The sequence below is a fragment of the Alexandromys fortis genome, unplaced genomic scaffold (genome assembly GCF_014885135.2).
Source record: "Alexandromys fortis isolate MF-2015 unplaced genomic scaffold, M_Fortis_MF-2015_v1.1 scaffold_154, whole genome shotgun sequence".
NCBI lineage: Eukaryota > Metazoa > Chordata > Mammalia > Rodentia > Cricetidae > Alexandromys > Alexandromys fortis.
Window position 1 is genome coordinate 2824183 of NW_026068040.1, and position 27404 is coordinate 2851586.

Below are 27404 nucleotides of genomic sequence, written 5' to 3' on the forward strand. Positions count from 1 at the left end.
AGCACTGGCTGATCTTCCAAAGGACCAGGGTTCTAGTCCCGGCACCTACATGGTAGCTCAGAACCATCTGTAACTCTAGTCCCTGGGGATGACACTTCTTCTGGCATCTGTGGGCACCAAGCACGCATGTATTGCACAGACATACACAAGGCAATATACCTGAACAGATAAAATAAATAAATAAGGTTTTAAAAATGAAAGAAATTTTAACTGCCATCAGGATATTCAAAGTTCTGTGGCAAAGGTGATTATGGAGTTCCAGGCAAGCAGGGCCAAGTGGAAACTTTAGTTCTCAGAAAACTAAAGAAGAAGATCACAAATTCAAGGCTAGCCTAGGCTAGAGGTCAGGGCCAGCCTAGACAACTTGATATGTTTTAATATACAGGGCCAGTGAGAGACCGCTCAGTAGGTAAAGGATCTTGCTCCTGATTCTGACAACCCGAGTTCAATCCCCAGGACCCATGAGGAAGAGGACCGAACTGATCCCCACATCTCTTCCTGCTTACACACGTAACTCCTGGAATTCAGTAACACGCCAGGGCTGGGTTTGAAATCACACCCCTCCTCTGAGTGCCTCTATGAGGTCTTGTAGCCAGTCTTCTTCCCTGTAAGGCCCTGTAAGAGGAGGTGGCAGGAAGAACTCGGGGAGCTTGAGAACCTTTATCTCAACTGCAATGTTAGAGTGAAAACTGTCTGAGAAGAGCCCTTGAATACCGCTCAGCATCCCAACGTCTTCACCATCCCCATCTGCAACCCTGCATGCCAGTTACTCAATGGCTACTCTTTTGCAAGCGGAAAAAAGACAGCCACAAAGATACGCATGAAATTCAAGCTTAAGAATCTGATCCTTCTCCTGATTGACTTAATTCAGTGACTCACCTTTAAAAAGGGTAATTCCACGCACGGCATGCTAGTTGTCATGATCAAATCCCATAGTTTTGAAATTTCATCTTAGTAATTGGCTGCCGTTAGGCTTAGCTTTTTTTTTTTTTTTTTTTTAATTCTGACTTGAGACAGGAAATAAGGGAGAGGCAGCTAGTCTTGCAAATACCTTGGCAAAAAGAAACCGATTTGCAGTGCAGAGTGTGTGTGCCATGAGGTGTGTGAGTGATCCAAGGTGTTATTTATTCTCAAAGAGCATGCCCCTTCCAGAGGCTACCACCAGGGCCGCGGGTGCGCGAGCAAACAAGCGAACGAGACACACACATTAGCTCATGTGACAAATCACAGCGTTTGCCAAATGGAAGAGAACAAAAACTTGGAGGAAAACAGTTTGTTTTCAATCTACAAGGATATTAATAAAACTGAAGCCCAGCATTGTGGCTGCAGTTCCCAGGAAGAACTGTGTTCTCCAGCCAAAAGAGCAGAACAACAAACGCCTGTGTCTCCATCTCGTGATGTCATTTAAAACCCCGTTATTTATCATGAGCCCTGCTGCCTGGAAACACATCTCTCTGCAACTTAGGCACCAGAAAAGAACACCCGAGGACAGATTACCCGGGACAAGATTTGTAATTCAGACGCAATAAATCCAACGAATGCAATTTGATCCATTATCTGACAGCCCAAAAGCAAAAGCTTTCCAGAGAAAAAAATACAAAGGAACTCTAATTAAATTAAAACAAAACTAATTTGCCATAAGACCAGAAAGAGGGGAAAGTAGAGGAATATGCACACTTCATAAAAGTCTCTCAATACTAATATGATTCATGCATAGAGGGAAAGAAGGGGACAAACTATGCGACCGGACACCATCTGAAAATTCAGCCATGGGAAGGCTCGTCCCTGCTCAGTGTGCATTTGATCCCATGGCAAGAAAACTCCCATTTGGACATCCTAAGGGGTTAATGCTTTAAGTCCACATCTATATGATACTCAGCACACTCCAGGTGCAGGGTGAACGGCTTTACATACGAACGAATTGAATAGCCTCGACAGCCATGATCAATAGCATGATCAGTTCCATTCTGCAGCCCAGGCAGCAAGCAAAGCCAGGGGGTCCGACAGAGGACCCGAAGCAAGATTGTTTGTTGTTCACTGTACCTTGTCTGGAGACATTCCCCACTTCAAAGGCAGCCCAGGCAATAACACGTCCAGCCCTTAACTTAAAGGTGACCTAGGTCCTCCTTAGGAAAAGGCTGACAGAACCGCAAGTCATCACTAGCGTTGTCTCCTAGGGCACCACTGTTCATGGCCACCTCTCTCTTCCTCTTCTATTCCTAGGGCAATCTTTCCACCCTTAAGGAAGTGCTTTAGCGCATCACTTTGAACTCTTTAACCTGCAGGCACTGTCAGTAGGCATGAAAAATCTGAACACAGAGACTACTCTTTATCCTCGTCTTCCTACTTCAGGCTGGGCTCTTCATGGAAACATGTATGCACCAGGTACACACCTCACATGTGGGGAGGTCAGGGGACAATCTGCCCCTCTATTACGTAGGCTCCCTGGGTTGAACTCTGGTCATTTGGCTGGGAGGCAAGCACCTTTAGGAGCTAAACCGTTTTGCCTGCTACTTTGATCTTGATCAGGTACTTAAAATCAAGCACCATTGCCAGAAGGCTTATGATGACGGGCACTTAGCCATGGGCTTTGCTTACACTTTCTCATTCAGTTCTTTCAATTCTTCAAGTTTTTACTGCCATCCCCATTTTACAGATGGAATGATGGAGGCTGAATAGATCGAAGTAGCCGGTCAAGGTTAGGGGATCCTCAGCAACCCAACAGAAGTAAAGAGGGCCTTTGGGAGAGGTCCTTTCCACTTCTAGTTGGTCCGCTGCAAAATCTTCTCTTCTCTAGGCCTCAGTTTCCCACCCTTGGGAAGATTCGGCCACACTCTGAGTTCCTTTGTTTTTGTTTTGAGCGCTCAGCTGCTCTGGCTGGGCCTCCCGGGCTCTGCCCTGTTGTGTTTCTGCTGCTGGACCCAGTACAGAGGCAGTCCTGGCAGCAGCTCAGCGGAGCCCAGCAGAGGTTTCCTCCTTCCCCCGCACTGCTGGTGGCTTCAGTATGAACCGAAAGGGTGTGCAGGGGCCAACTGGCAGAAGTGCACCCCAAGCAGCAGGATTCTCCCACCCAGGAGCCTCAGAAGGGCGGACACACCTTCGGCCTAACTCACTGCGAAGGTTGCTTTGGGCACGGAGTCACCAGCGGTGTCTGGTGCTAGCCCCCATCCGGGCAGGGCAGACGGATTTGGTGAGAGACTGATTACCGGGAGGTAATGAATGCTCTGTGTGGTCCCATGCCAGCAGCTGACCGCCCAGGGACAGGAGATGGAAACACGGATCTGCAAAAGCCAAGTCCCAACCTCACAGCCTGGACCTCCGAGTAGGCTGCAGAACCAGCCCTGCCAAGGGAAAGGCTGCATGCAATTGCAGTGTGTGTGTGTGTGTGTGTGTGTGTGTGTGCGCATGTGCGTGTGCGTGTGCGTGTGTGTGTACGCTTCCTTCAAAACCTGCAAGACTAGGTTCTAGAATCAGAAGGGCTTTTCTCCAGGAAAAAAAATATTCCCTTTCTCTCCCCTCCCTCCCAGTCTTTCCCCCTGGCCTAGGGCAATGCTGAGGCCTGGACAATTCCAATCACAACTGGATCTTTCTACTACTTAGTAGCACAGCGGAGGATTTATTGGAGTGGTGTTTGTTTTGTTTCGCTACTATTAAGCAAGACTGCTTCATAATCCTTTAAATGTTTTTAGCCAAGTCTTATTTACATATCCTGGCCAGCAAGCACGTGACTAACCCAGGACTCTGCAGGAAGAAGGCGTTTGGAAAGCTGGCACAAACAACGTCAGTAGTGAGAAACAGGACGACTGTCTCTCGCGCCAGCGGGACGCAGCACTCTCAAACTGGAGACGCACTGGGACGAGGAGAAGCTGTGGAGGTAGGTTTTGAAGAGGCCAGCATGGCTTTCCTGACCCCTTTTTTCCTCAGGATAGACCAATGTCCACAGCATCTTCAACATAGCAGCAGCGATTCACTGTCTTATTAATCCTAAGGCTAAGACTTGCTGCTCCTCTCAAACTCCCAGACCAACCAGAAAACAACTTATGTTTGCGTGGACTGTCTGGAAATTACCAAATGCATAAGTATGTCTGTAAATGAATGCTGTCAATATTTACTAGGTGATTTCCTTTTTGGTTTTTCAAGACAGGGTTTTTCTGTAGTGTTGGAATCTGTCCTGGAATTAGCTCTTAAACCAGGCTGACCTCGAAGTCACAGAGATCCTCCTGCCTCTGCTTGCCAAGCGCTGGGATTAAAGGCGTGCGCCACCACCGCCTGGCTACTGTATGATTTTTTTTTTTAAATGTCACAGGATCATATCAAACACCAGCATCTGCCTTTCACTTCATAGAAAAACTGCATGGAGCCAGTTATGATTAATATCACTTCTTAAAAATGCAGCTGACGAGCCAGGAGAAAGTTAAATGGATCGGAAGCTGAGGTGGCAGGTGTTGTGTTGTTGTTTGGCTTTGTGAAAGAATCCTTAGCCCCAAGATGCAGAGCTAGGAACAAGGACTGCTCAGCAAGGAGAAATTGTTTAACATTCTCCTGGAAATACCAGTGAGATCTTGACTGGAGGCTGTCCAGTTCTCAGGCAAACATGCTACATACTCCTTCATATTCCTTCCTTCCTTCGTGTGTGTGTGTGTGTGTGTGTGTGTGTGCGCGCGCGCGCGCGCCTCTCTCCTATTTCTGGCTAATCCTTCCATACAGCCAAGCCTCACACCCTATTCAAGCCACGGATCCTATGTAAGCAGACATTTTATTATCCTTAATGTTTAGGGACCATATTAAGGTCCTTCTATTTCCCTGTCTTGTCCTAAGAGGAAATGCATGAACATAGGACTCTAATAACATTGTTGGTGGCAGCTTTTATTTGAACCTTTAAATGCCAAGGACAGCGCATGCCACTCACTGCACCAAAATACTGACAAGGTATTTTCCACCAAGTTCACCTAGCCCTTCTAGAAAAAGGCAAGCAAGCAAACAAAGGGGATACCATACCAGGAAGTTTGGGGGGTAAGCGGCGGGGGCAGGGCAGTGACTCGGGAGGGTGGGCGGAGGTTTCAGTTCTTTGTTCTGAACTGAATGTTTTGGAGAAACCTTTGCCCCTTATGTTATTCAGCTGGGATCACCAGGACCGCTGAAGCCGAATGGATTCGGGATGTGGGAGGGGCGCCTCAGCTTTAGCCGGCCACTTTTTTTTTTTTGGTAAGCACTTGCACACTTCTGGTGAACCACTGTAAAATAAAGAGTCCTCCCAAATGTTTTTGTTGTCTTTGGCAGCAGTGCAACAATTCACCCGCAGTGCTGGGGATAGAGTCGCACGCAGGACTGCTGCAGGCCGGCATCTTCTGATTTCTATTTATCCAGTTGTTTTTACCTGAAGAGATGCCAGACAGAGAACATAAAATATTCCGGAGGTGTGTTAAATTTATATCTTCACCCCGTGTTCCCCTCAAAATACATGTGTGTGTACGCACATGCGTGTGTTATTTGCATGTCTAACCTATATCTGAAACAATACTCCTCTAAAGCATTTGCTGGCTTTGTGCTTGGACTTTTGTTTCAAGCTTGAGAAGTGTAGCTTCCAAATTATGGTAATTTTTATCCATGGAAATGCAGTTTTAGACTAATATTTATTCCTGTTTGGAAAAGTCTGGGGGAAAACATGTCCTAACACATTTTATGCTTACTTATTTAATATTCTTGATCCATTTTTTCTTCCATGCACATACTAAAAGTGTATAGAAAAGGGATATATATATATATTTCTATACATATACATATATATCAAACTTGATACAGTTTATTCAAAATAGCTTGACTTTCTTTTGGGGGCTGTGGGATTATTGGTAGAGGTTATTTATATTACCTATAAAGCAAATAAATTATACTCCTGAGTCAAGAATGAAAGGGTAAGAAGTACCTTGAGAAAAAAGCCCACACACTGTGCACTATTACACGGGCTATCTTTGCGGAGGACGACATTTGAAGGAAGAGATTGGATGGTTGTTCACCTGCGTGCCCCAGCCAGCAAGCACACCATGACCAGAGCTTGTAGTCTCTGAATGGTAGGAAAACAGAGTTTAGCATACAGGCCACCACACCTGCATTCCTTGAAACCCTTGCGCCCTAAATGCCTGGGATGGCTTTGGGCTTGTCCAGCAGAGAGCAGTGAAACACTGTCAATAAACCGACTTCTGGAAACCAAGCCAGGGGACCGCCAAAGCAGAATTGGCAGGCCCAGCAGGCTCACAAAGAAACTGCATTTGTAGGTTTAAAAGACAGTCACTAAAAGCTGGCCACACTGGAATGATGTGCACCATTGCATTAAATCTTAATGTCACTTGGAAATAAGGAAGACAGTTCGAAGGAGAAGCAGTATCTTCCACAAGTGGCTTCTTCTCTTAGTTCCACTACTCCAGCAAGGCTGCCCCTTGGCACTCAGGATTGCCTTCAGGTCTGCTCTGGAATCCTACCCCCCACCTTGGCAGATCTTCCCGCCTCCTTGGCTGGCGGCACAATGAAGGCTTGGGCAGTGGAAAAGCAGTTTGTCCACCACACAGGCTTGGAGACAAACACTGTTGCAAAGAGCCATCTGGGGAAGCCTGCAAACGGTTTGCAAAGACTAGAGTTCAAAATGAGGTTCGCAGTGGGGGTGCGAAGGGTGCTTCCAGGTGAAGTGATTGATGGTAGTCAACAGGAACGTGTTAACAGTGTAACACAAAAAGACGCCTGCGACCCAAACACCTCACTGCTAGCTGGGGTGAGGCTGGGGTGAATTCACCTAGAGTAAATAGGTTCTTTTCCCACAATAGCCCCATGATCGAGTATTAGTGAGTGAACCCGTTGCGCTTCATTGCTTTTAAGAAAAACATCCATTTTCACCAAAGGGAATGTGAGGCTTTGCAGTTCCACCAGACGGCACATGGGATTTGATCCCTTACTTTTCTTGGGTGCAAAGGAGTGCAATCTTTATTTTTATTTTTTTTAAGAGAAGATATCAGAGAAGGGATCTAATAATCCAGGCGGATCGTGCGTTTGCTCTCCTGGAGTGGAGATAATACTGTAAGCAAACAGTACACAAATGTTCTTTTGGCCAGTAGATGGATGCTTACCCACGCCAAAACTTTTCCCTCCTTGTCTTCAAAGTGCTGGGCTCAAATGCCAGCCTCTGCATGCGGGCTGCCAAAATACAAAGTGAAGTACGGGGCAGGACACTTCAAAGAGGAGAGGGCCCTGTGGCACCGTGCCCAGAAAGCACGCCGTATAGCAGAGTGGACTTTGAAGAGACCGATTCACGTCAGAAGTTACAGATACGTCTTAGTTTTCTCCCAGTGATCGGTGTCATTTGTCCTTGCTTGGCAAGCTCTTCTCAGCCATTCTATCTGCTGGTCTTGAAGAAGTCACTCCCTCTCTACCCTTTTCCAACATCCTCTGTGGAAAACCTCCCAGAAAAAAAAGAAAGAAAGAAAGAAATAGCTCCAGAGGGCTAGCAAAACTTGAGCCAGTATACACCAGCTTCCAGCTGAGGGGGCAGACTCAAAGGTAGAGCAGCAGGTGACAGAGCACTCCGGTTTCCCATTCCGACCTTTCCCCCAGCTCAGAAAGCCTGTCTTTAACTAACTCTAACTCTTTTTCCCCACCCCCACACTTTTTTCCCTTATCAGTTCAAAGGAGAACAATGAATTCCTCAGGCTCACAAGAATGTGACAAGGTGTCAAGAAAGGCAGCCAGGAAGGTGATGTATGGCCCAGGCAGCTCCCATAAATCACTTCCCAGCCAGGGCTACAAAGAAAAGCCAGTCACCTATAAGCCAGAGCCTGAGGCCCTCACAGCCCACCCTGTTTCAGCTACAGTGTCCTTAAAGAGGCTCACCTGTACCCCCCACCAGCACACACCCTTCACACCCTTCCCATCCCTGCTGCTCCAGGGTCAAGCCGGGCTCTTTCCCTGATGTAGAACACTGTAGAATTAAATGTGATTTAGGGACGTGTGTCTACACGGCTCTCCTAAAGGCTGTCTGGGAGATTCCAATGTGGTCTTAAACTTCAGACTTGAGTGGTGAAGATGATTTTAAGACTTCAAAAATCATAATCCAAAGCCAGGAGAAGCATGACTTTCCAGGCTAACCCTGGGCTGCATGTCTCAAACAACTAAAACCATTTGGAGAAATTGAAAATTACTGATCTAGAATCCCTTTCTAGGCTCATAGAACATTGATTACTTGAAAGAGGAATTCAGTGTTGCTTGTATGTGCTAAAATGAGGAATGAAATGGTGTCTGTTGTCTTATGCAAAGTAACCTATGGGCAAATATTAAACATCAAAGACATTTTATGCCCATGTTTTAATATATTGAGCTCTGCGCTATGATTTGGGAAGGAGCATACCATATACATTTTGAGTTCAAAAACTATGGAAATATTTAAATGCGAACGACTGACCAATTTCATAGCAACTTTTAGAATCCATTCTGTGGACACCATAATCCAGAAAATTCCTAACATTTCTTTAAAATACCATGCGTGTACAGTGAGGTGGACCACAGCAGCTAGGTAAGCATCTGTAAGCAGATGGTATGCGATAGGACTTCCGCATTTGAGAAGCTGACTTGCTCCACTCCTGCAGACATGGTTAAAAGACAAAGGCTTCCCAAAGAAACAGTCTTGTCAAAAACCGAAGACAATAACAAGAGATAAATTCTTTCCCTGATTTTCCAGAGAGACCAGAAGGAGCCAGAGAGCATGCAGCTCTATTGCTTCTCTCCAAGGACTTTTTATTTTGAATAAAATATTCTGAAACACACTGGGAAAGCAGAGCTCTATGCTACTTACTAATCCTACCTTTTCTCCCATTACTATGAAAATAATTAGAAGAATTCTAAGAGGAGAGAGAAATAGAAACACAAGCATCTACAGAATTAGTACTTCAGACTAGCAGCGATACCAGCCATACTATGAAAAACAAGCTGAATACATAAAAGTTCCTAACTAAGGGTTAGTTGTCTTGCATTCCGGTCTTTGAACTAAGGACCCCATGGTTACTATAAATTGCAGTTTCTAATGCATGTAAGTATATCACCTGAATATAATACCATTTACTCCTTCACAATGACAGCTATCCAATTAAATAGTGAAAAAACCTGGCTATTGTTGCAATCTGCTGTCCTGGCTTGTCACTTGGGTACCCTGCCCCTTTAAGAAACAAGTTCCACCCACTCCCAATCTCTTCCCAATCCCTTCGGCTTCCTTTCCAGCCTGCTTTGGGCAGTCCCAAGAGTTCTTTCTCTCTGTGTCCTCACTCTTCTGGAGAGGCAGCTTCTGCCTCTCTTCTCCTCCTTCCGCTCCTCCCCCTCCTCTTCCCTCCTTTCTCCCCTCCCCATAACCCACTAAATAAACTCTACACCCAAGCTCTTTCTGTCTGTCTCCCAAGCAGCCTCAGGTCACCCACCAGGGGACCCACCGAGGCATCAGGTGACCACCATGGGAGTGGCCTCGGGTCACCCCGCATTTATGAATGATAACAGCTCTAAGTGTCATTAACATAACCAAAGAAGTCTATAGTAAACCACAGTGACTATGTCTTCTAGGATGGGAATGGAGGAGTGAAAATTCAATTTGGGGATACACTGGAGAAATTATTTCTTATATTAACTACTAAATGCTACTTGGCATATGGAATTCTTTTTACATTTACAGAATTGTAACAAACCAAACGTACTACGGCTCCAGTATCCAGTTACACAGTAGGTCTAAAACAGTATTAATCTGGGGCAAAAATCTCGGCTGGATGAAGGGAGGTGAGACCCTCCTAGTACATGTAGATCTTTGAGAGTCTAATATTTCAGCAGCAGAAAAACCTTTAGAAAGCCCTCTTGTAAAATGTGACCCGATTTTCCTGAGATGAGGTTGGTTACAGACTGGAAAGAGAAGGATACTGGGGCCACCCGTTTAAAATGTTGTCCATAATTTTAAGAATCCCTTGAGACGATATTAACCTTCATCACATACGTATATTAGAAATATGGAAATGCATATTACATATATGTATAATTTAAATGTCCAATAAGGCGCTTTCTGCCAAGTTCTTCTACGGGAAGCTAAACTTATCAGTGCGCGAGTCACCGCAGGGATACCAAAGTCTTTCTTCTGTCCCCTAACTGTTGCCGTCCTCCAAGATGAAGCGCACACCTGTAGCCGTGAGTACTAACTACTACCATCTAGAATCAACCTTGTATAATTAACTTGACTCAATGCCAAAAAGAAAAGATACTGAGAGGAAATGAGCTTTTTTCTGTTTTTTCTGTTGTAATGTTCCCGCAGGGTGCCAGAATCCAAAGGGTTGGTCATGCAGCCACAGATCCACCACATAGACACATGCATCCCTCGGATACTTCTTATGACAGACGCTGTGTTGTACACTCCAGGCTCTAACATCAGAGACACACAGTGTCATGCAGGAAACGTACATTAGTGAACAATCACAAAATGTCAGGACACGTGCTCTGCTTCAGGTGTGTCCACTGCCTGTGGCGCAGGGGAAATAGCAAGGAGATTTGAAAAGGGACTGCACATCGGTACTGGCTTTGGGGAGACGTGTTGACATTTTTTTCTGATGGAAAAAGAAAAGAGGTAAAGAAAATACAATCTGACCACACGTGTGAAAGAACCCTTGCAAGCTGGTAACAACAACAACAACAAAAATCTGTTCTTTATGGATAAGACTTCAGCTAGTGGGTGGTAGGAACCCAGATTAGAAGTCAGTCCTGGTGCTGTATCCACATAAAATGTTTAGACTTTATCCCTTGGTAGAGTGGCAGTCATTGAGAGGTTTTGCCAGGTTTGTGCTTTGGTAATAACACTTGAGTGATATTGGCGGTGTGGTGAGCAGAGAAGACTAGAGACGGCTAAGAGTTCAGACAGTTAGGAGAAGAGTGATCAGAGCTCATACGAAGAAGGACGTGGTGTGGATGGAGGAAAAGGAAGCTGGAAACATGGCTCAACGATGTGAGATGCCCTTTCTGTATATGTGTTTATGTGTTGTTCTTATTGGTTAATGAATAAAGCTGCTTTGGCCTATGGCAGGGCAGAATATAGCCCAGCTAGAAGAGATATAGGGGAGGAGTAAGCAGAGTCAATGAGATGCATGTAGCTGCCGAAGGAGAAAGACACCCAGAACCTTTACCAGTAAGACACAGTCTTGTGGCAAGACACAGATTAATAGAAATGGGTTAATTTAAGATATAGGAGTAGGTAGAAATACGCCTGAGCTGTTGGCCAAGCGCTGTTGTAATTAATATAGTTTCTGTGGATTATTCAGGTCTGGGCGGCCAGGAGACACAAGAGTAGTTTCCACTTACAGTTCAGGGCATATTTATGAGTACTGAATGACAAGACGCTGTGAGTGCTGGGAACAGACGGTGAGTCAAGGGGTATCAGGTGGACAGGATGCCATCCAGTAAGCCAAGAGGCCGGGCACTGAAATGCAAGAAGTAGCTGGAAGATAGGATGTGGTAGAGCTAACTCAGGGTGCAGACATGGAAGGAAAACTAGAGATGAGCAACAGACACAGGGCAGCAGGGTCAGAAGAGCAGGTTGGACTTAGAGGCAAGAAAGAAGAGAGAAGGTTAAGCATTTGTTCTGGGATCCAAGGTAGAAAAATGTGTAACTAAGAAGCTCAATACATGTGTTGGGTGTTTAAGCATCAACACTAACAGAGGCCTAGGGAGCACTTTGGCCTTTTCAGGGTGGAGTGATTTGAAGCTCACTTCAGATGTGTTCCGTCGGGGTACTCTAGGAAGGGCCAAGAGAGGAAGCCCATAGGAGTGGAAGAAAGACACACAAAGGCAGAGTGTTCCCAGCCATGACACGATGCCTTCAATCTACAAAGAGCAGGCTGTGCTGACTCCTTTTACTGTGCCCAAACCTGCAAACTCAGGGACGTTCTGGCACTGCGCTACAAGTCTGTAATACCCATAAAGCCATTGGGAGGTCAGTGAGGCATGAGCAGCTCAAATAGGAAAGTTAAGTCTGTCATTAAAAGCAAAGGTGGCTTCTCTGTTCTTGAACCCTCCAGAGGATGGGGCATGGACACAGCAGACATGGTGATTTTCACAGACCCCAACAGCTCACTTGACATAGCTCCGTGGAGCTGACCACCAGCGTACAAACTAAAAGTGCCTAACAAAAGAAAGTGCCCTCTCAACTAAAGGGAAATCCATGCTTTTCGGGATCCCCATAGGAGACGGAGATGGTGATGGAGAAAACACATTCTACCTCATTAACTTTAAGTTTTGGTAATTTAGACATGGAACATTCAGAAATCTCCAGAGAAGGGGAAAAAATACTAGCTGGCGGCAAAGCCAGAGGCATCTTGCTTCTGTTAATGAACTTCAATTCATTTTCCATTCACACGCTAGAGGAAGAAATCCATTTATATGGATTAAGAGGGCCTGGAAGAGACAGGGAGGCAGGTGTTGGTCTCTGTGACAGGTTGATCTCTGTTGATACAGAAAGAGCTGCCACCAGCAATATATATACAAACAGGTCACTGTGCCCTGAAATTTTTTTTTTGTCAATACAGGAACTCGTTAACATTTTCATGCAACAAAAAGCACTAGTTTTTATTTTATTTTTTCAGTCATTCACAAATACAAAAATATGCATTATAAACATATATTTTGGAAGGTGGGGAACACAGGGTCTTGCTGTATTGCCCTGACAGGCTCCATATACCTACTCATGACCTTATGAAATAGTTGGGACTGCTGGTATGCATCTCTGAGCCCATAAACACGTATTTCAAAAGCTGAATTCTAAAGCACGAAGTTGGTATAGCAGATAGTTGTGCCGCTTGCATCACTAGGCTGTGGCTGATGAGAGGCCACTGTGCCCACAGTCTTTCTATGCCAGTTCAGATCGAATTGCCCATTCCCCTGCTTAGACTCTTCAGTAGTTTCTCATTCACAATGCCCAGTCACCATAAGCCTGTCATATTTACCTCCCGACTTATTCCCACCTACTTTGGAGACTCACTGTTCACATCCACCCCTATGCTATGACCCCGGCTCACACTACCCAAACCCAACTTGAGGCTCTTGCTTGAACACACCCTACACTTGCTCCCCTACACTGACCCAGGGCTACCCTGGCATGACACAGGAGGCCTCTGCCGTGAAATTCCTCTATGAGTTGCCCCATTAAAGTCCCCTTCATTCCTTAGTGCTCGGTTGAGGCACCAACCACCTCCTTTGCATAAAGACTTTCTTCTTTTTTTTTTTTAAAGATTTATTTATTTTATTATGTATACAACATTCTGCCTCGATGTATGCCCGCACACCAGAGGAGGGCGCCAGATCTCAGTACAGATGGTTGTGAGCCACCATGTGGATGCTGGGAATTGAACTCAGGACCTCTGGAAGAGCAATCAGTGCTCTTAACCTCTGAGCCATCTCTCCAGCCCAAGACTTTCTTCTTTTACATGGCTGAAATAATACCACAGTTTATGATTTACATCTTGACACATAAATAACCACCTGATAGGACTCCCTAGGATTATATAAGACAGTGAGACAATGTTAATAAAGACTACCGTGATACTTGAAATTGACTTACCCCTAAACTGTAAAGCAGCTAAAGCCATGTGAAATTTACTTACACAAAACTTACAGTGACCTGCATGTATGCTATGCGCTTAGTAAATATTTATTAAATATAAGAAGAATATTAATTAAGTACTATGTCCTTTTTGTGAAGCACAATCAATGGCTTTTATCCTAAAGCTAAGTGTGATAAGGGCTAAAATGCAAGATTTCTTTGATTTTTCTACTTGAGTTGGCTGTATGGTACAAAATAAAAATTCACGGACCATGGTGGCTTACACACCTAGGACCAGGAGTCAGTCTGATTACTGTCTTTCTTGTGTAGCTGTGGAAGCTGCCTAAATTTTCTTACATTCTGTTTATTCTTTGATAAAACTGTCAATAAAATGTCTTGAAGGAACATTTTAGACTACTCTAGTACTGCTTTCTATTTGGTAGGCTTTCAGTACATGTGAATTGAGAATATTAAATAGGACCCATATACATGGCCAACACGGTGAAATGATGCTCAAAATAGTACACTCCTGAATGAAATGAAAGCTGTCTCCCAACCATTGTTTTATAAATGTAGAAAGAGAGCAACAATCTCTTTGTCTTTCTTGGGGGAGAATCCTGGAAATTGAAGATGCTCTACAGTGTCTGAGGGTTGATCCAATGGAGAACACTCTCTGCGGCATTTAGCCTTAGCAAACAGTAAGAGTGAACATGAGCTATGATGTGAGGTCAGGCTGAGAACCCATCCAGCGAGCATGTGGGGTGCTACATACAACCATAAGGGTTCTTCCATGAGTTCATGGATGAGCTGCCATCTTCCCTTTCCACTTTCATCCAGACTTGGAAAGGTACGAGGTGATGGAGAGGGTATGGGTCTCTGAATAATGTACATCCGAACTAGTGTGGCACAGGTTGTCTTCCACAAAACCCAACCATGGCCTACTTGGTATTGAGTTGAATCCTTAGAAAACTGCTTGTAGCTACAATCTCACTAAGCTGATTATTTAATAAAGATTTTTTTGCCTCAGTGATCAAGTAGCAGGTTAGGAATGCCAATCTCTTACAGTACATATAGTACAAAAAATATTGGAACCCCATTAGCCTCACTTGAATGTTGTGTGCTGGCAACTTAAAGTGCCACGGCATTCATGACAATGTCTGTATTTTGTCACAATTCTTAATTTAGTTTCCATCTCAGGATGCCATGGTCCTATTATTCTACCAAGAACTGGTTTGTCAGTATCACGAGGATGGGATTTCCGTGTTCTTGGTCCTTCGTGTCTTTGTACAGTCATTACTTCTGTAGCTCGAACACTATAAACACTTGCGAAGGGAAGTCTTGTTGGCCAATTCTGACAACCCCTGGCTCAGATGCCCTCCGAGCATGCTAGCTCCTGACTCTCTCTCTTGCAAATTGAAGTTCCCCTTCCCGACAAGACATACGGATTTCATGCTGCCCCTGTCTATCCAAAAGTTGAGTTCAACTGAGCCAACTGTGAGAAAATAACTCACCACCACAGTAGATTTAACTTCTGTTCACCGGAGAAACAGGTCAGGTCCACATCATTGTCTCATTCATAAATATCAATGATCAAGAAGGGCAGGCCCTGAGCCCGTAGCAGTAGCGTACACCATCATTGCATGGGTTAACCCAGCTAAGGAGTGCTGGGTTCTCTTTGTGCTTCCCCCCTCTCCATGCAAACTATTCTATGTTCTGCAGCACTCAGAATCCAGAGACCCAACTGGAACTCATTCTCCCATTTTCTTGCTCACCTTTCCAGCTCTCCCCACAAACAATTTGTGTCCAGTTGAATGAGAACACACAATGCCAACTAGCACTGAAACGCGCTGGCTGCATCTCAGCTCAGTGCGAGCGCTTGTTCCCAAGTTATCTCTACTAGAAAGAAGCATGGCTGGTTGCCTTTTGAGGACTTTGAAATCTGTCTCACATTTGTGATGAGTATTAGGTGGAAGAAGTAGGGAAAGATTACAATTACTTCATTCTTAAATTTCAAATAGCTACACAAATGTCCCAGAAAGAACGGATATAATGGACCAGATCTCTTTTTCTTCCAACTCTGACAATCCCCACACCATATCCTCAGGTGATTTTAGTGTATATATGCTTAACTCTTAGAGTACTTTATGTAGAGTGTAAAAAGTTCATTCTCATATTATCAAAAATATGTTAAGGTGCAAATGAGCCAATCTGAATAAAATGTGTCAAGGTCTTTCTAGTCACGAGTAGATAAGATTGAGGGATGCAGATGACCGGCTCTCCTGCTGCAATTGATCATGACTGCAATGGAAGCCAAGCGCAAGCCTCACACAAATGCTAAACGAAGGCACTAACGTCATCTGCAGCACTTCTGCAGTTCTTGGAGAAGGCGGATTACCGTCATGCTGCACTGTTGGTGCTCGTCGGGAACTCACGCCATTCTCCTACCATGTCAAATGTTTCCCCGTGTTAAGAAAAAGCAAGATGCTAGGCAGTGGTGGTGCACGCTTTTAATCCCAGCAGTCGGGAATCAGAGGCAGGAGGATCTCTGTGTGTTCGAGGTCAGCCTGGTATACATTGTGAGATCTAAGGCCAGCTAGGTCTGTTATGCAGAAAAACCCTGTCTCTAAAAAACAAAACAAAACAAAACAAGACAGACGGAAAAAGCAAGAACCTGAGTAGCAAAGCTGGCATTGCCTGCCAAAGGCAAACAGTGAATGTGCACTAGTTTATAAAAGAGCAAACAACGGTGTCAATAATAGACTATCTCAAAGAGGCACCAAAGGCAAACAAACAAAAAGCCCACTATTACTTTCTTATTAATTGTAATTCTGTTTCTTGCTATGTGATTTTTGTCTGTATAACACTGCTCAATTAAATTGACAGTTGTATCAAAAATTACTGTCTTGGCTGCTATGTGGCGTTCCGCAAATCTCTTAAAACCCCGTATTTAAGTCTGCTTTTTTTGAAAGGCACTTACCTACCCTCTGGGGTGTTATATGAATTAGGAGTGCTGGCGCCCACAGCGCCTAAGCCTGGTTAGCAGGTTGGAAGCTAATAAGTACAATGGAAATAGGCCCTACTTAGTTACTATGGATACCTCAGACATAAAGGATTCCTGTTTGGGGTACTCATCAACCAGAGCCAGCACAAAATCCCTCATGCTGCTCGGACCTAAATACGGCCATAAAGTTTACTGCACATGTATAGTGTGCTAGAAGTGCTCTGAAATGGCAGGGCCGTGCTGTGGAAAACTATTCCTGACTTTTGGTGTCTTATGCATTGCCTGTTTCCCATGCAGAGAACTAAAGGTTTTCTTTCTGCAATTCACTTTGCAGAATCGAGCATTTCTGCTAGATTGCTAAAACTGCTTAGGTAAAATTAGGCACAAGTGCAATGCCCGCAGCAAACCAACTCAGCTAGAAATGCTACAGTTTGGGTTGGAGATGGCTCAGTGGCTAAGGGCATTCATTCATTGGCTGTTCTTCCAGAGGTTCTGAGTTCAAGTCCCAGCACCCACATGGTGGCTCACAAGTGTTTATACGTGCATAGCTGTAGTTTCATGAATCCCAATGCTCCCTCCTGGTGTGCAGATATACATGCAGACGAAAGCATCCATATACATATATATGTGTGTGTGTATGTGTATATATACGTACACACACACACATATGACATTGGGCACTTTACTCCTCTTCACAGATACACACTTCATAGCGTGAGGTGCAGGCGACTTGGGAAACCCGGCTTGCCCTTGTGCCCTGTTTTGGCTTAATGACTTTAGTAAGCCAACAGAAACACGCCGTCCCATAAAGATAATTGCACAACAAAACTTTATCTTTTCCAGATGGCAAATGGGATGTCACTAAGTGTGACTTAATGGTCTGGCTCCCACAGGACTCTCTCCAGCTTCATTTGCCTGCTCCACAGGGATGCTGATGGGATGTACCGCAATAGGGAGCCTGGTCTCCAGAGCTAAGGAAAGTACGACCTAAGCCAACCGTGAGCTGGGCAAGGGTGGAGAGAGGGTAGACAGTAAGGTGGCTTGAAAAGATGATGGTCTTCCGTAGCAGCTGGCAGGCTTTGCCATCTCTGCACACAGAGGTTCACAGTCCCTTTCCCCCTCATTGTCTACACTCCCTTCTGTCTTTGCCCCTCTCTTGTGAGATATCTCTACCCACATAGAAAGCTCTGGCTCTTCCTTCGGTGGCTCCCAGTCTTCAGCTCTTCAGCTCAGCTTCCTCCCCCAAACTCTATGCATATGTAGCTGGGTGTGCAAGTGTTGCCTCTCTACCCAACACTCTACTTCCATTCTTTTCCTATAGAATTTTTTCCTCTTAGTTGAGGGCATGGGCACTTACTAGGTGTTAATATCCGCACTGTATTTTTAGTACAGATGCTTTCCTTAATTTTTTAACCTTCTCAGATAGAAGTGATTTCTAACAGCTAGCTTCCTTTGTATACACGCCATGCCAATTTATGCCATACACATTTTAAAATAGTATTTTAATGCAATTTCATAAATGTTTCCTTTTTCCTTTTACAACATAGTTTGCAAGCAGAAAGACTCAAAGAACAGATTAATACACCCAATGTGTTTTTGTTAATATCCTTTCAATTTAGAAGTCAAGTTATGGAATTAGGAAAATGTCTGTGAATAAACTGATACATATATATATGTTGGCATGCTAGTTTTAAAAGCATAGTGCATTCATAAAAAGTCACATATTTCTTTACTGAATTTATTCTTTAAGATTTTGTCTATCAGTCTAAGGTTAAGAGCACTTGCTGTTCTTTCTGAGGACCCAGGTCAATTCCCAGCACCTACAGTCTGGCTCACAGCCACATGTAACTCCAGTTCTGGGGCATCTACTGCTTCCTGTTTTGAAATCTCACTGAAGACATGGGTGGCACTAATGTCACTTATCTTTATGTCCCTAAGTGTCACAGCCAAGAGATCAGCAAGAGCAGTTGGTCCTCTGGGCACAGCATTTAATGACATTAACGCTGTGGAAATGTTTTTGAACCTCTGAGTAAGAAGTCATTTTGTGAGCTCCGAGGAACCCAGCACACACGTTTTTCCTCTCTGTTCATGTGTATGAAGGAACCACCATTTACCACTTTTGATATTACACACACACACACACACACACACACCATAACAAAGGCAAAAACAGCCACTTTCCAGGGAGTTTATGGTAAAAAGCATCAAATAACAAACCTGTCGCAAAAGTATCATTACAGGAGAAAACGGTGCAAGGCACTCCCGTGCATCCATGGTTCTCCTGAGGGACTGCCCGCCTCACACTAGGGAAATCAGAACCGCGTGTGTGTAGACACGCCGAGCACACCACTTACCCACTCACACTGGAAGAAGTTTTTTTTTTTTTTTTTTTGGTTTTTCGAGACAGGGTTTCTCTGTGGTTTTGGAGCCTGTCCTGGAACTAGCACTTGTAGACCAGGCTGGTCTCGAACTCACAGAGATCTGCCTGCCTCTTGGAAGAAGTTTTACAGTGAACTGGGGCTATTGACAGGTGCTTGGAGGAGGAGAGGAGGCTGATGGGGGAGGAGAGGAGGGGGAGGAGCTTCACGGCTGGGCAGGACAAAGTCTTCACTCCCTTGGATTTCTCTTAGTGCAACCTGTGTCCTGTCATTTTTTTAAAAAGTGCTCCAAGAAGTCTGGCCTGTAGCCGCTGCTTGATAACGGTGGAGCCGCTGAATGATGAGCGGTTTAAAATGTCCTCGGCATCACACCTACATAACGCCATTAGCATCTCTTCCTAAGATCAGAGGTGCCATCATTCTGGGATTGTCAAGACTTTCCGTCTCAGGAACTCAGTGAAATATTTCTAGAGAGGCTTTTAATAATCTAGATTAAACAGGGCAAGCTTCAGAGAAGAATCGTGGAGGAACACAGGGGAACGACACTCCGACTCTGGTCTGGAGTTCAGGCGGCTTGGCATTAGAAGCTTCCTCTAACTGCACCACTTCATATACTTTATAGAGCTCTGAAGTGTTGACTTAGGGGGCTATGTACCCCTCTCTCATATATTCGATATCTCAAGACCTAAGTGTAACGCTGCTTGTTAAATAGCAGAGAAAGACTGAAGAGGCCCAGCAAGATGATTATAGGGCCGAGTGTTGTGTTTCCCTTTGCAGTCTTGAAAAATAATTGCCACAAAAAACTAAAACAAACCAAAGAAAATAATGCCTCAGTCCCCTCAGATGATCCATGAAGCCTGAACATAAACATCTCACTGAGTGTGATACTTGGAAAACTCAGACCAAGGTAGGAATTCCCAAACTAAATTATTTGCTTGCTTTCTTCTTCTCTCCCTCCCTCTCTCCCTCTGTCTCTCTCTTTCTCGCTCGCTCTCCCCTTTCCCACCCTCTCTTTCTTTCTCTGTGGGAAAGAATGGCCGAGAACCATGAAATCATTCATAAAACATAGATTACTGGGGGATGAGTCAAATGACCTGACCTGCACTTGTGCGTGTACACATTCAGCTTCTTGAATTGGTACATACTATTGGAAAAGGCATCGAACCATAAAAATAACTCACATGTCTGTTATGTTTTTCCATTTTAAGCTTATAATAGCAATAACAACCTCGGCAAAAGACATTTTCTTGGAATTAATGGCTGGCTGGGAGGCAGAGCCCAGGACCACTGGCTCTTCCCAGCTGGTCATTAATCCCCAGGAAACGCCTGCACCGCCATCATTATTGCTAAAGCACCATTACAGAAAATTCTCACAGTTCCAGTATATGGAAATCTGAGGCCGTTTTGCAAGCCCACGGTACTCATGTGAGTTAATAGGGCCACCACTGAGCACAACACACGTAATTATCCAAACGACAGAGGGGAGCGAGTGTTCTCCTAGGCCTGTAAGATTATAGGAAGTGGGGAATGGCCTTACCGGAAGGCTATGGTGGAAGCTCAACCACATTAATTTAAAGGGGGATTGGAAACTCATATATGAAAGTTAGTGGGAGAAAAGACAAGGCAGTTTACTCCTATTACATAGTTTTAGGATATTTTTCTATTATTTTTATTTTTAATTTATTTTTAAAACAATCTTTTCTCAGTTTACATACCTAGCCCGGTTCCCACTCCATCCCCTCCTCCTGCTCCCCCCACTTTCTCCACAAGTTTTAGAATATTTTTAAAAGATAACAGACTAAGGTTATATATACATTTCTTCCTAAATTGACTAAATACTACTAAAGAGTTCGAGTACAAAGAATTGTATGAACCTATGCCATCCGAGGGGATAAACAGAGTGGGTAAGTAGGGGTTCCTTACTTTCAATGTTTATTAAAATTTGTAGGCATTCACCCATTAAATATTTCATGCGAACATTTTGTTCTAGACTTTCTGGCTACAGAAGCAAGCAAACCAAAAGCCCCACAACAAGGACAACCTGAAGCTGTCTAACTAGAGGCTTAGCATGTGCAAACAGGTGAGGAAGAAAGCTGAAAATCAGTGAATACTTACACTCCTGGTGTCCCACACTATCCTATTTAAATATCCTCTTAAAAACGCACAGGCTTACAAGCTACACCGAACGTGAATATGAGATGCTTTCGAATCTAGTCATTCCCTACTTTTAAAACACTATGCCCAACAAGTGGTTTAAGGAAGGAATTAATCCAAAAATCACATCCCAAATAGCCTACAAATCTTTCCAATGTGTTCTTATAATAAACTACAAATGTTGGCTATGATGCTTCAGGTTTAATGAAACCCCATTTATGTTCTCCTCGCGAGTTAGAAATACCTGCCTTGTTCTAAAACAAGGTTGATGTTAAGGAGGCTTGTTATGGGTTAAACTGCACCCCTAAAAAGATGGATGAAGTTCTAACCCACCTTGCATCTACAGGAGTGGAGTATTATTGGAAGTAGGGTTTTTACATACATAATCAAACTAAAATGGTGGTTACTTGGGGGGGGGGGGGGGAGCTACTCAAATACAGCCTGATGTCCTCAAAAGAGAAGAGACCACCAGACACATGCCTGAAGGAGATCACATGATCTCAGAGGGGTGTGTCTAGAAGCCAAGAAACATCAATGATTATGAATGACACCGAAAGCTAGGGAAAAGGCATTGAATGATTCTCAAAGTGTGCTGGCTCACATCTGGAATCCCAGCACTGGGGGGGCGGGGGGGACCATTGCCAACTCAAGGCCAGCTTGAGTAACCAGGTGAGATCCTGTCCTGAAAAGGAGAGACAGACAGAGAGAAAAAAGACAGATTGTGCCAGCCTGGCTTCTGGGAAAGCGGCACAGCCCCGCAGACACCCAGATGTACAATTTCCCACTTCCCAGAAACGTGAGAGTAGTTTCTATTGTGCGAGGGCACCCAGGCATGTGATACTTTGTTACATCAACCCTCAGAAAACCTAACCCTAACGCAGGACCCAAGGGAAGGAAGAGCCAGGGCCAACATTACAAATGGAAAACAGGGAAAGTCAAGCCAGCAAGATGAAGCCATTCCTTTAAGGGGAAAGCAAGGAGTTGGAAGTCAGGAAACCTGGTTCCTGTCAGGATAATGAGGCTCATGACCTGGAGCCGGACACTTAATTGCTCTCCGCTTTGACATTGTCACCTGTGGAACATGAAAGCCTGGGACTCTAAGCCGCAGAGCAAAGCCAGACTCCTATCTGGGGAGGCTGAACTCCGATCGGAACAGCACTTAATGCAGCCGCAGTTCAAGTCTCCGCACCCTGTGGGCCTTGGTGACAGGCAGCCAGGCAGCGGGACGCAGGGATGCAGCTGCATCTTCATCGGCCGCTTGCCATGCCCATAGCAGCAGCCTGCACACATGGATGTGGGTTAGGTAAGGACAGAAAAGCCCGCCCCGGAATTAACAGCGTTCTGTTCTGGAACTCTCGAAAGTTTTGTTCTTTAAAATGCTCCCCCCGCCAACACTTCCAAGATTCTCTGAAAATGTCTCTGGTTAATTTAAAAGCAATCTTTTATTTAAGTAAGATGAAAACCACACTCAAAAAAAAATAGAGTATCACTTGTAAATAAGAAATTAAGAAATACGTTCTTTTAAAGTGCCACTATGGAAAAGCATTAGCTAAAAGAGAGGAAATCACTCTTGTAGGGCGCCATAGAGTGGGGATCGTGCTCCAGTAGAGCACTGGATACAAACACAATATATTCTCTAAAAGGCCCCCATGGTAACCGCATTTGGAGTTGGACCACTGGTCATTATGTTCATCTAGCTGCCTAACTGCTCAGATCCCACGCGTGACCAGTACAATGCAGCAGGCCTTTGCCATTCTAAAATGATTATGTGAGGACCTTGAGCTGTTTGCTAATCTTCTCAGAGGGGAGATACTTAGCCAAACACAGATTTTTTTTTACTAGGTGTGGTTATGGCTTTGCTCTGTGTGTGTGTGTGTGTGTATGTGTGTGCATGTGCACAAAGAAAGATGCAAGCATACATGTGTTTATGTTTTAAAAAGATGTCTGCCATTTTTCTTTCTTCACTATTTCCATATTATTTTAGCGGAAGGACGTACCGCTCTGGCAGCATTCTCTAGGGTGGGTATCCGTGATGGTGTCAAAGTGACAAAGTTTGACTGCAGTCCGTGCTAGAGCCTGAGATAAATGACCAAAGTACAATTAACAGGACTGTTTGCCCAGTGAAATCTGCTTTTGTGGACATATAAAATTTATGTGAAAAAAAATAACTTCTGGCTCAATTTTTGCTTATCTATGTGTATCATAGTTTATTTATTTGCTTGGTTTTTAGTGTTGGCAATCAAACCCAAGGCTTTGTGCCCGCTCTATACATGCTTACCCACAGAGCTATCCCACAGTCTGCATTTCTCAATTTATCCACAATCTCGGAACTCTGGAGACCTATTTGGGCATATCCCAAAAGACAGACTAGGCATGGTGTGTGTGGCCTCAGGAAAAGCAGGCGTGGTGCACTCTTAGACCAGCTCCCCTTCTTGGCCTCTCCAATTGGCAGAACTCAAGGCAGTAAAGTACAGGTTACTCCAGGTAAGTCAGGAGCTGGATGCCAAGCCCGCCTATGCTCTGCTTGGGCTAGCCAGCCATCCATAACAAGGGAATCTGAAGGAGCACCCAGACAGCCACAGGTAGGAAACATGGGCCAGAATCTGTCCACGCTTCCACACCAGGCAGCGTTCTAGAATGTGTAGAAGACATGATGTATCTCCCCATATCATCATGGGATAAGCTGAAATTCTCAAGCAACTATCTTAAAAGACAATACATCCGATGGCAGATTTCTGAACCTATACACGCGACGAAATTGGTTATGACATGATCTACACACACACATAATATACACACATAATTACACCAAAAACAGGGAACCCAGAAAATGATTGTGAGGTTGGTTAACAACAACATCCTAGTCAAGATAGTTTAACGACAGTTTATACGGGCCAGAACATGCTCAGTAGTTGAGCCTTTGGGCTGATCCCCAGAGATTCAGAGAAACATAGGCGAGAAAAAAAAAGCCACCACTGTTGGGGAAACTGGGCAAAGTTTACAAGACATTTCTTACAGCTGCATGGGAGCCCCCCAGTAGCTCAGGAAGATGGATAACCCAGCTGGATTGGGAGTAAAGGGAAAAGGAAGAAGGAGGGGCAAGAAGGCCATTTTATTTTTAACAAATATGAACTGGTAAGGCTGTCAAAAGTTTCTCTCCTAACTCAATGTTTTCCTCATCTAGGAACCTGGAGAAATACTCCTTTCGGGGGTAGAGATGGGTAAAACACAAACAACACAGGCAAAACACAGGATGTCTCAGAAGTGATATCTATCGGCTATTTTTCATAAGCGTCTCCAACTGTCATGACATTACACACAGTTTAAAAAATGCGGCATTAAGTTAAAACTCGTTCATCTTGACAAAAATCTTATTAGGATCCACAAGCCCAGGAAGCTCGGCTAGACCTGCTATGAAGTCAGAACAATGACCTCTCCCAGGCTGACTGGCTGAAGCTGCATCCACACATCTGCCCAGGTCTCTCCATGAACTTCAGTTGGGGAACCTACGGTTCTGGGGGCATTCTCAGGTTTGAATGTCTCTACTTGAGATCCTCAAAGAGACAGAAAAACAACTCAATTTATTGAGTGTTCACTACGTGCCAAGCACTGTGCATTGAGCCTCTCAGACCAGGAAGGGTGGGCCTCATGTGTGGTGAGGATACAGGCTCGAGCCCCAGACATAACATCACCCTACCACCCTGCCTGCTCCGAATCACTGGCTTGGGAGGCCAGAAACAATTAAATGATTCAATGGCTAAGGTCATGGGCAACCTTGGAGGAAAAGGCCTTGGGAAAGCACCCTCTGTGATTCTCTTAAGGACAGCTTGGCCCACAATAGCTGGTTCTGCTAGAATCCTGGAGCTGGGAAGGAGTTTGCAGGGACCAGGAAGCAAATTCTATGTAGAAACCACACAAATGTCTATATGCTTAGGTTCATAGTAAATGTGAAACAAAACTGAGTTGAACAAAACCAATATGTATGTATGTTTATTTTAATAGATTTAACATATGAAAGCAACAGCACATATAAATTTTCCTTCGGCATTAGAGTATTTACTCAAATGTCTTTTCTCCCCAATTTTAATCCCTATGGTTCAATTGAAGGATTCATCTTTATCACTGATCCGCCTTCCATCCCACCCTTCCCACTTAAAGTCTCTCTCTGTAGATGTGGCCATACCTTCTCCTGTCTGGGGTCCCTACAATTTTTACCCTAAAACTTCTTTAGTGGACCAAGCAAAGTTCCTCTTCCTTTGGCTATGCTTTGACCACACATTCCATTGACTTGACAGTTACTGTCTTAGGAGGTAAAGTTCTACATCTTCCTTTGCATGCCCGCCACACATCTCCGTGCCTTACATCACTGGTTCTTTCTAAACATTACCCAGCCCCGCAGATAACACCTTCAGTGTTGGAACTTTAATCTTGCAACAACAAAAGAAGATTGGAATGGAAAGATGTCTCATAGCTTCAGTGGAAGGGGCTGGAGAGATGGCTCAGCAGAGCAGAGCAGAGCACTGGTTGCTCTTGTAGAGGACCCGGGTTTGAGCCCTAGCACCCACATAGTGGCTCACAATTTCGGTTCCAGGAAATCTCCTTTTCTGGCCTCAGTGGGTACCAGGCTCACAAATGCTGCACAAACACAGAGGAAACAAACCTATATACATAAGACAGATAATTTCTGTGGAAGACAAAGGTGAGGCTGAAAATGCTAAGCAAAATTTTACAACTTCTATGTGTTGTGACAAGACTAAGTTCACGCTCGTGTGAAATATTGCTTTCATTGTTGAGATTTACTGCCATTTCTTTATGATAATATGCACTCTATGAATTATGAATCTTTTTTACCTTTTCTCGTTTACAGCCCACACAGAACGGCACAGAAGGAACACTTGGTGTCCCATGGAAGATGTGAACAGGTAATGTTAAGCAACCTATCCAAATCATAAAGCTAGAAAGTCATTAAGTCAAAAGCCAGATGGATAACATTTTCATCTCAAATAGTGTTCCATCTAGCTTACTTGAGGGCTGTATCAGTAAATTAGAAAAACAAGACATAGAAATGTCTGGAATGTTATGGAAAAGGGGAAACTGACTTGATGCATATCCACAGCTTTTAATAATAATGGCACTTGCAGAACCGTCTGGAACATCCCTTAGGGAGTAGGCAGGTTAGCAAAAATTACAAAAATATCAACAATTTTATGTCCCAAAAGGAACTTAGGTTCGGAAATGTGACAGTAGCCCGAGGTTAGCAAATGAAAGGGCCCAGACTCCACTGCAGATTGGTTAAGATTTACAAAAGGAATGTCCACTGTGTTGGGGGTCAGCAATATGACTCAATGGAAGGTGATGCTTGACGCGCATGCCTGGTAACCTGAGTGTGATCCCTGGAACCTACATAATGATGTGACGGACTCCACAAAGTTATCTGCCGATCACATGTGCCATGGCACGCATGCTTGCACTCAAACGCATACACACACATGTACACACACACACACACACCAAGTATATACACTTTGCCCTACTCTCAACAGAATGATTGAAAAAAGAACATTACAAATGAAACTGACAGAGATGGACTAAAACCCACATAAGGAGAACCTAGATTAGCTGGATGGAAAGATAGACCTGAACACCTTGTGTCGGGATGCTCATGAAATCTTATGTCTTATGAATTCTTCAGGCATAGATGGCTATCTCCTCAGAAAGATAATTTTGCAGCTAAAAGGAATATAAACATTTTCTTAAGCTTGAAGATGGCTGATTCGATTATTATTTTAAAGCCACAAAACTTCTAAACTTTCCTAAATGTTGAAAATTGGTTTTTGCTTCACGGATATTTATTAGCTTCTCAAAAGAGGGTCTCAATGTTTACTATAATATATTTACTTGCTGGGATAGTGAGTTATCGTTCTGAACATATGACATAATCATTCCTGGTTTAAAAGTCAATTTTAGCCGCTGTCCTGATCTAGCTATCTTCTTTCTTTCTTCCTTTCTTTCTTTCTTCCTCTTTCTTTCCATCCATCCATCCATCCATCCATCTATCCATCCATCCATCTATTGTCAACTTGACAGAAGCTAGGGTTATCTCAGAAGACGGAACTTCTACCAAGAAAATACTCCTACTAGATTGGCCCGTGTCCAAGTCTGTGTGGTGTCTTTTTAGGGACTGATGCGGGAGAGCCTTAGCCACCGTGAATGGTGCCACCTGGGCAGGTGGTCCTGGATGGTATAAGAGAACAGGCTGAGCAAGTCAGGAGGAGCA

The 27404-nt window shown here is 44.2% G+C and overlaps 1 protein-coding gene and 1 long non-coding RNA gene across 8 annotated transcripts in view; one reads left to right on the forward strand and one right to left on the reverse strand.

Moving 5' to 3' along the window:
• The window catches only part of Hmga2 (high mobility group AT-hook 2), a 112259-nt gene that overhangs the window by 62331 nt on the left and 22524 nt on the right, over positions 1 to 27404 (reverse strand). The window contains exon 1 of one of the 3 annotated variants that reach the window (XM_050165516.1): positions 3114 to 3363. The exons of the other annotated variants lie outside the window; for them this stretch is intronic. Within the exon in view, the coding sequence (XP_050021473.1) occupies positions 3114 to 3362 (249 nt within the window). The 5' untranslated portion in view covers position 3363. Of the gene's footprint in view, positions 1 to 3113; positions 3364 to 27404 lie in introns of those variants that run through there. 3 annotated transcript variants of the gene reach the window in all.
• Positions 3438 to 27404, forward strand: part of LOC126515681 (uncharacterized) — a 29628-nt gene continuing 5661 nt past the window's right edge. Inside the window, exons 1-4 of one of the 5 annotated variants that reach the window (XR_007595906.1) lie at positions 3438 to 3874; positions 5281 to 5417; positions 20964 to 21053; positions 25995 to 26049. This is a non-coding gene — a long non-coding RNA (uncharacterized lncRNA). Of the gene's footprint in view, positions 3875 to 5280; positions 5418 to 17438; positions 21054 to 25994; positions 26050 to 27404 lie in introns of those variants that run through there. The other 4 variants (XR_007595905.1, XR_007595908.1, XR_007595909.1 and 1 more) reach the window with 4 other exon arrangements.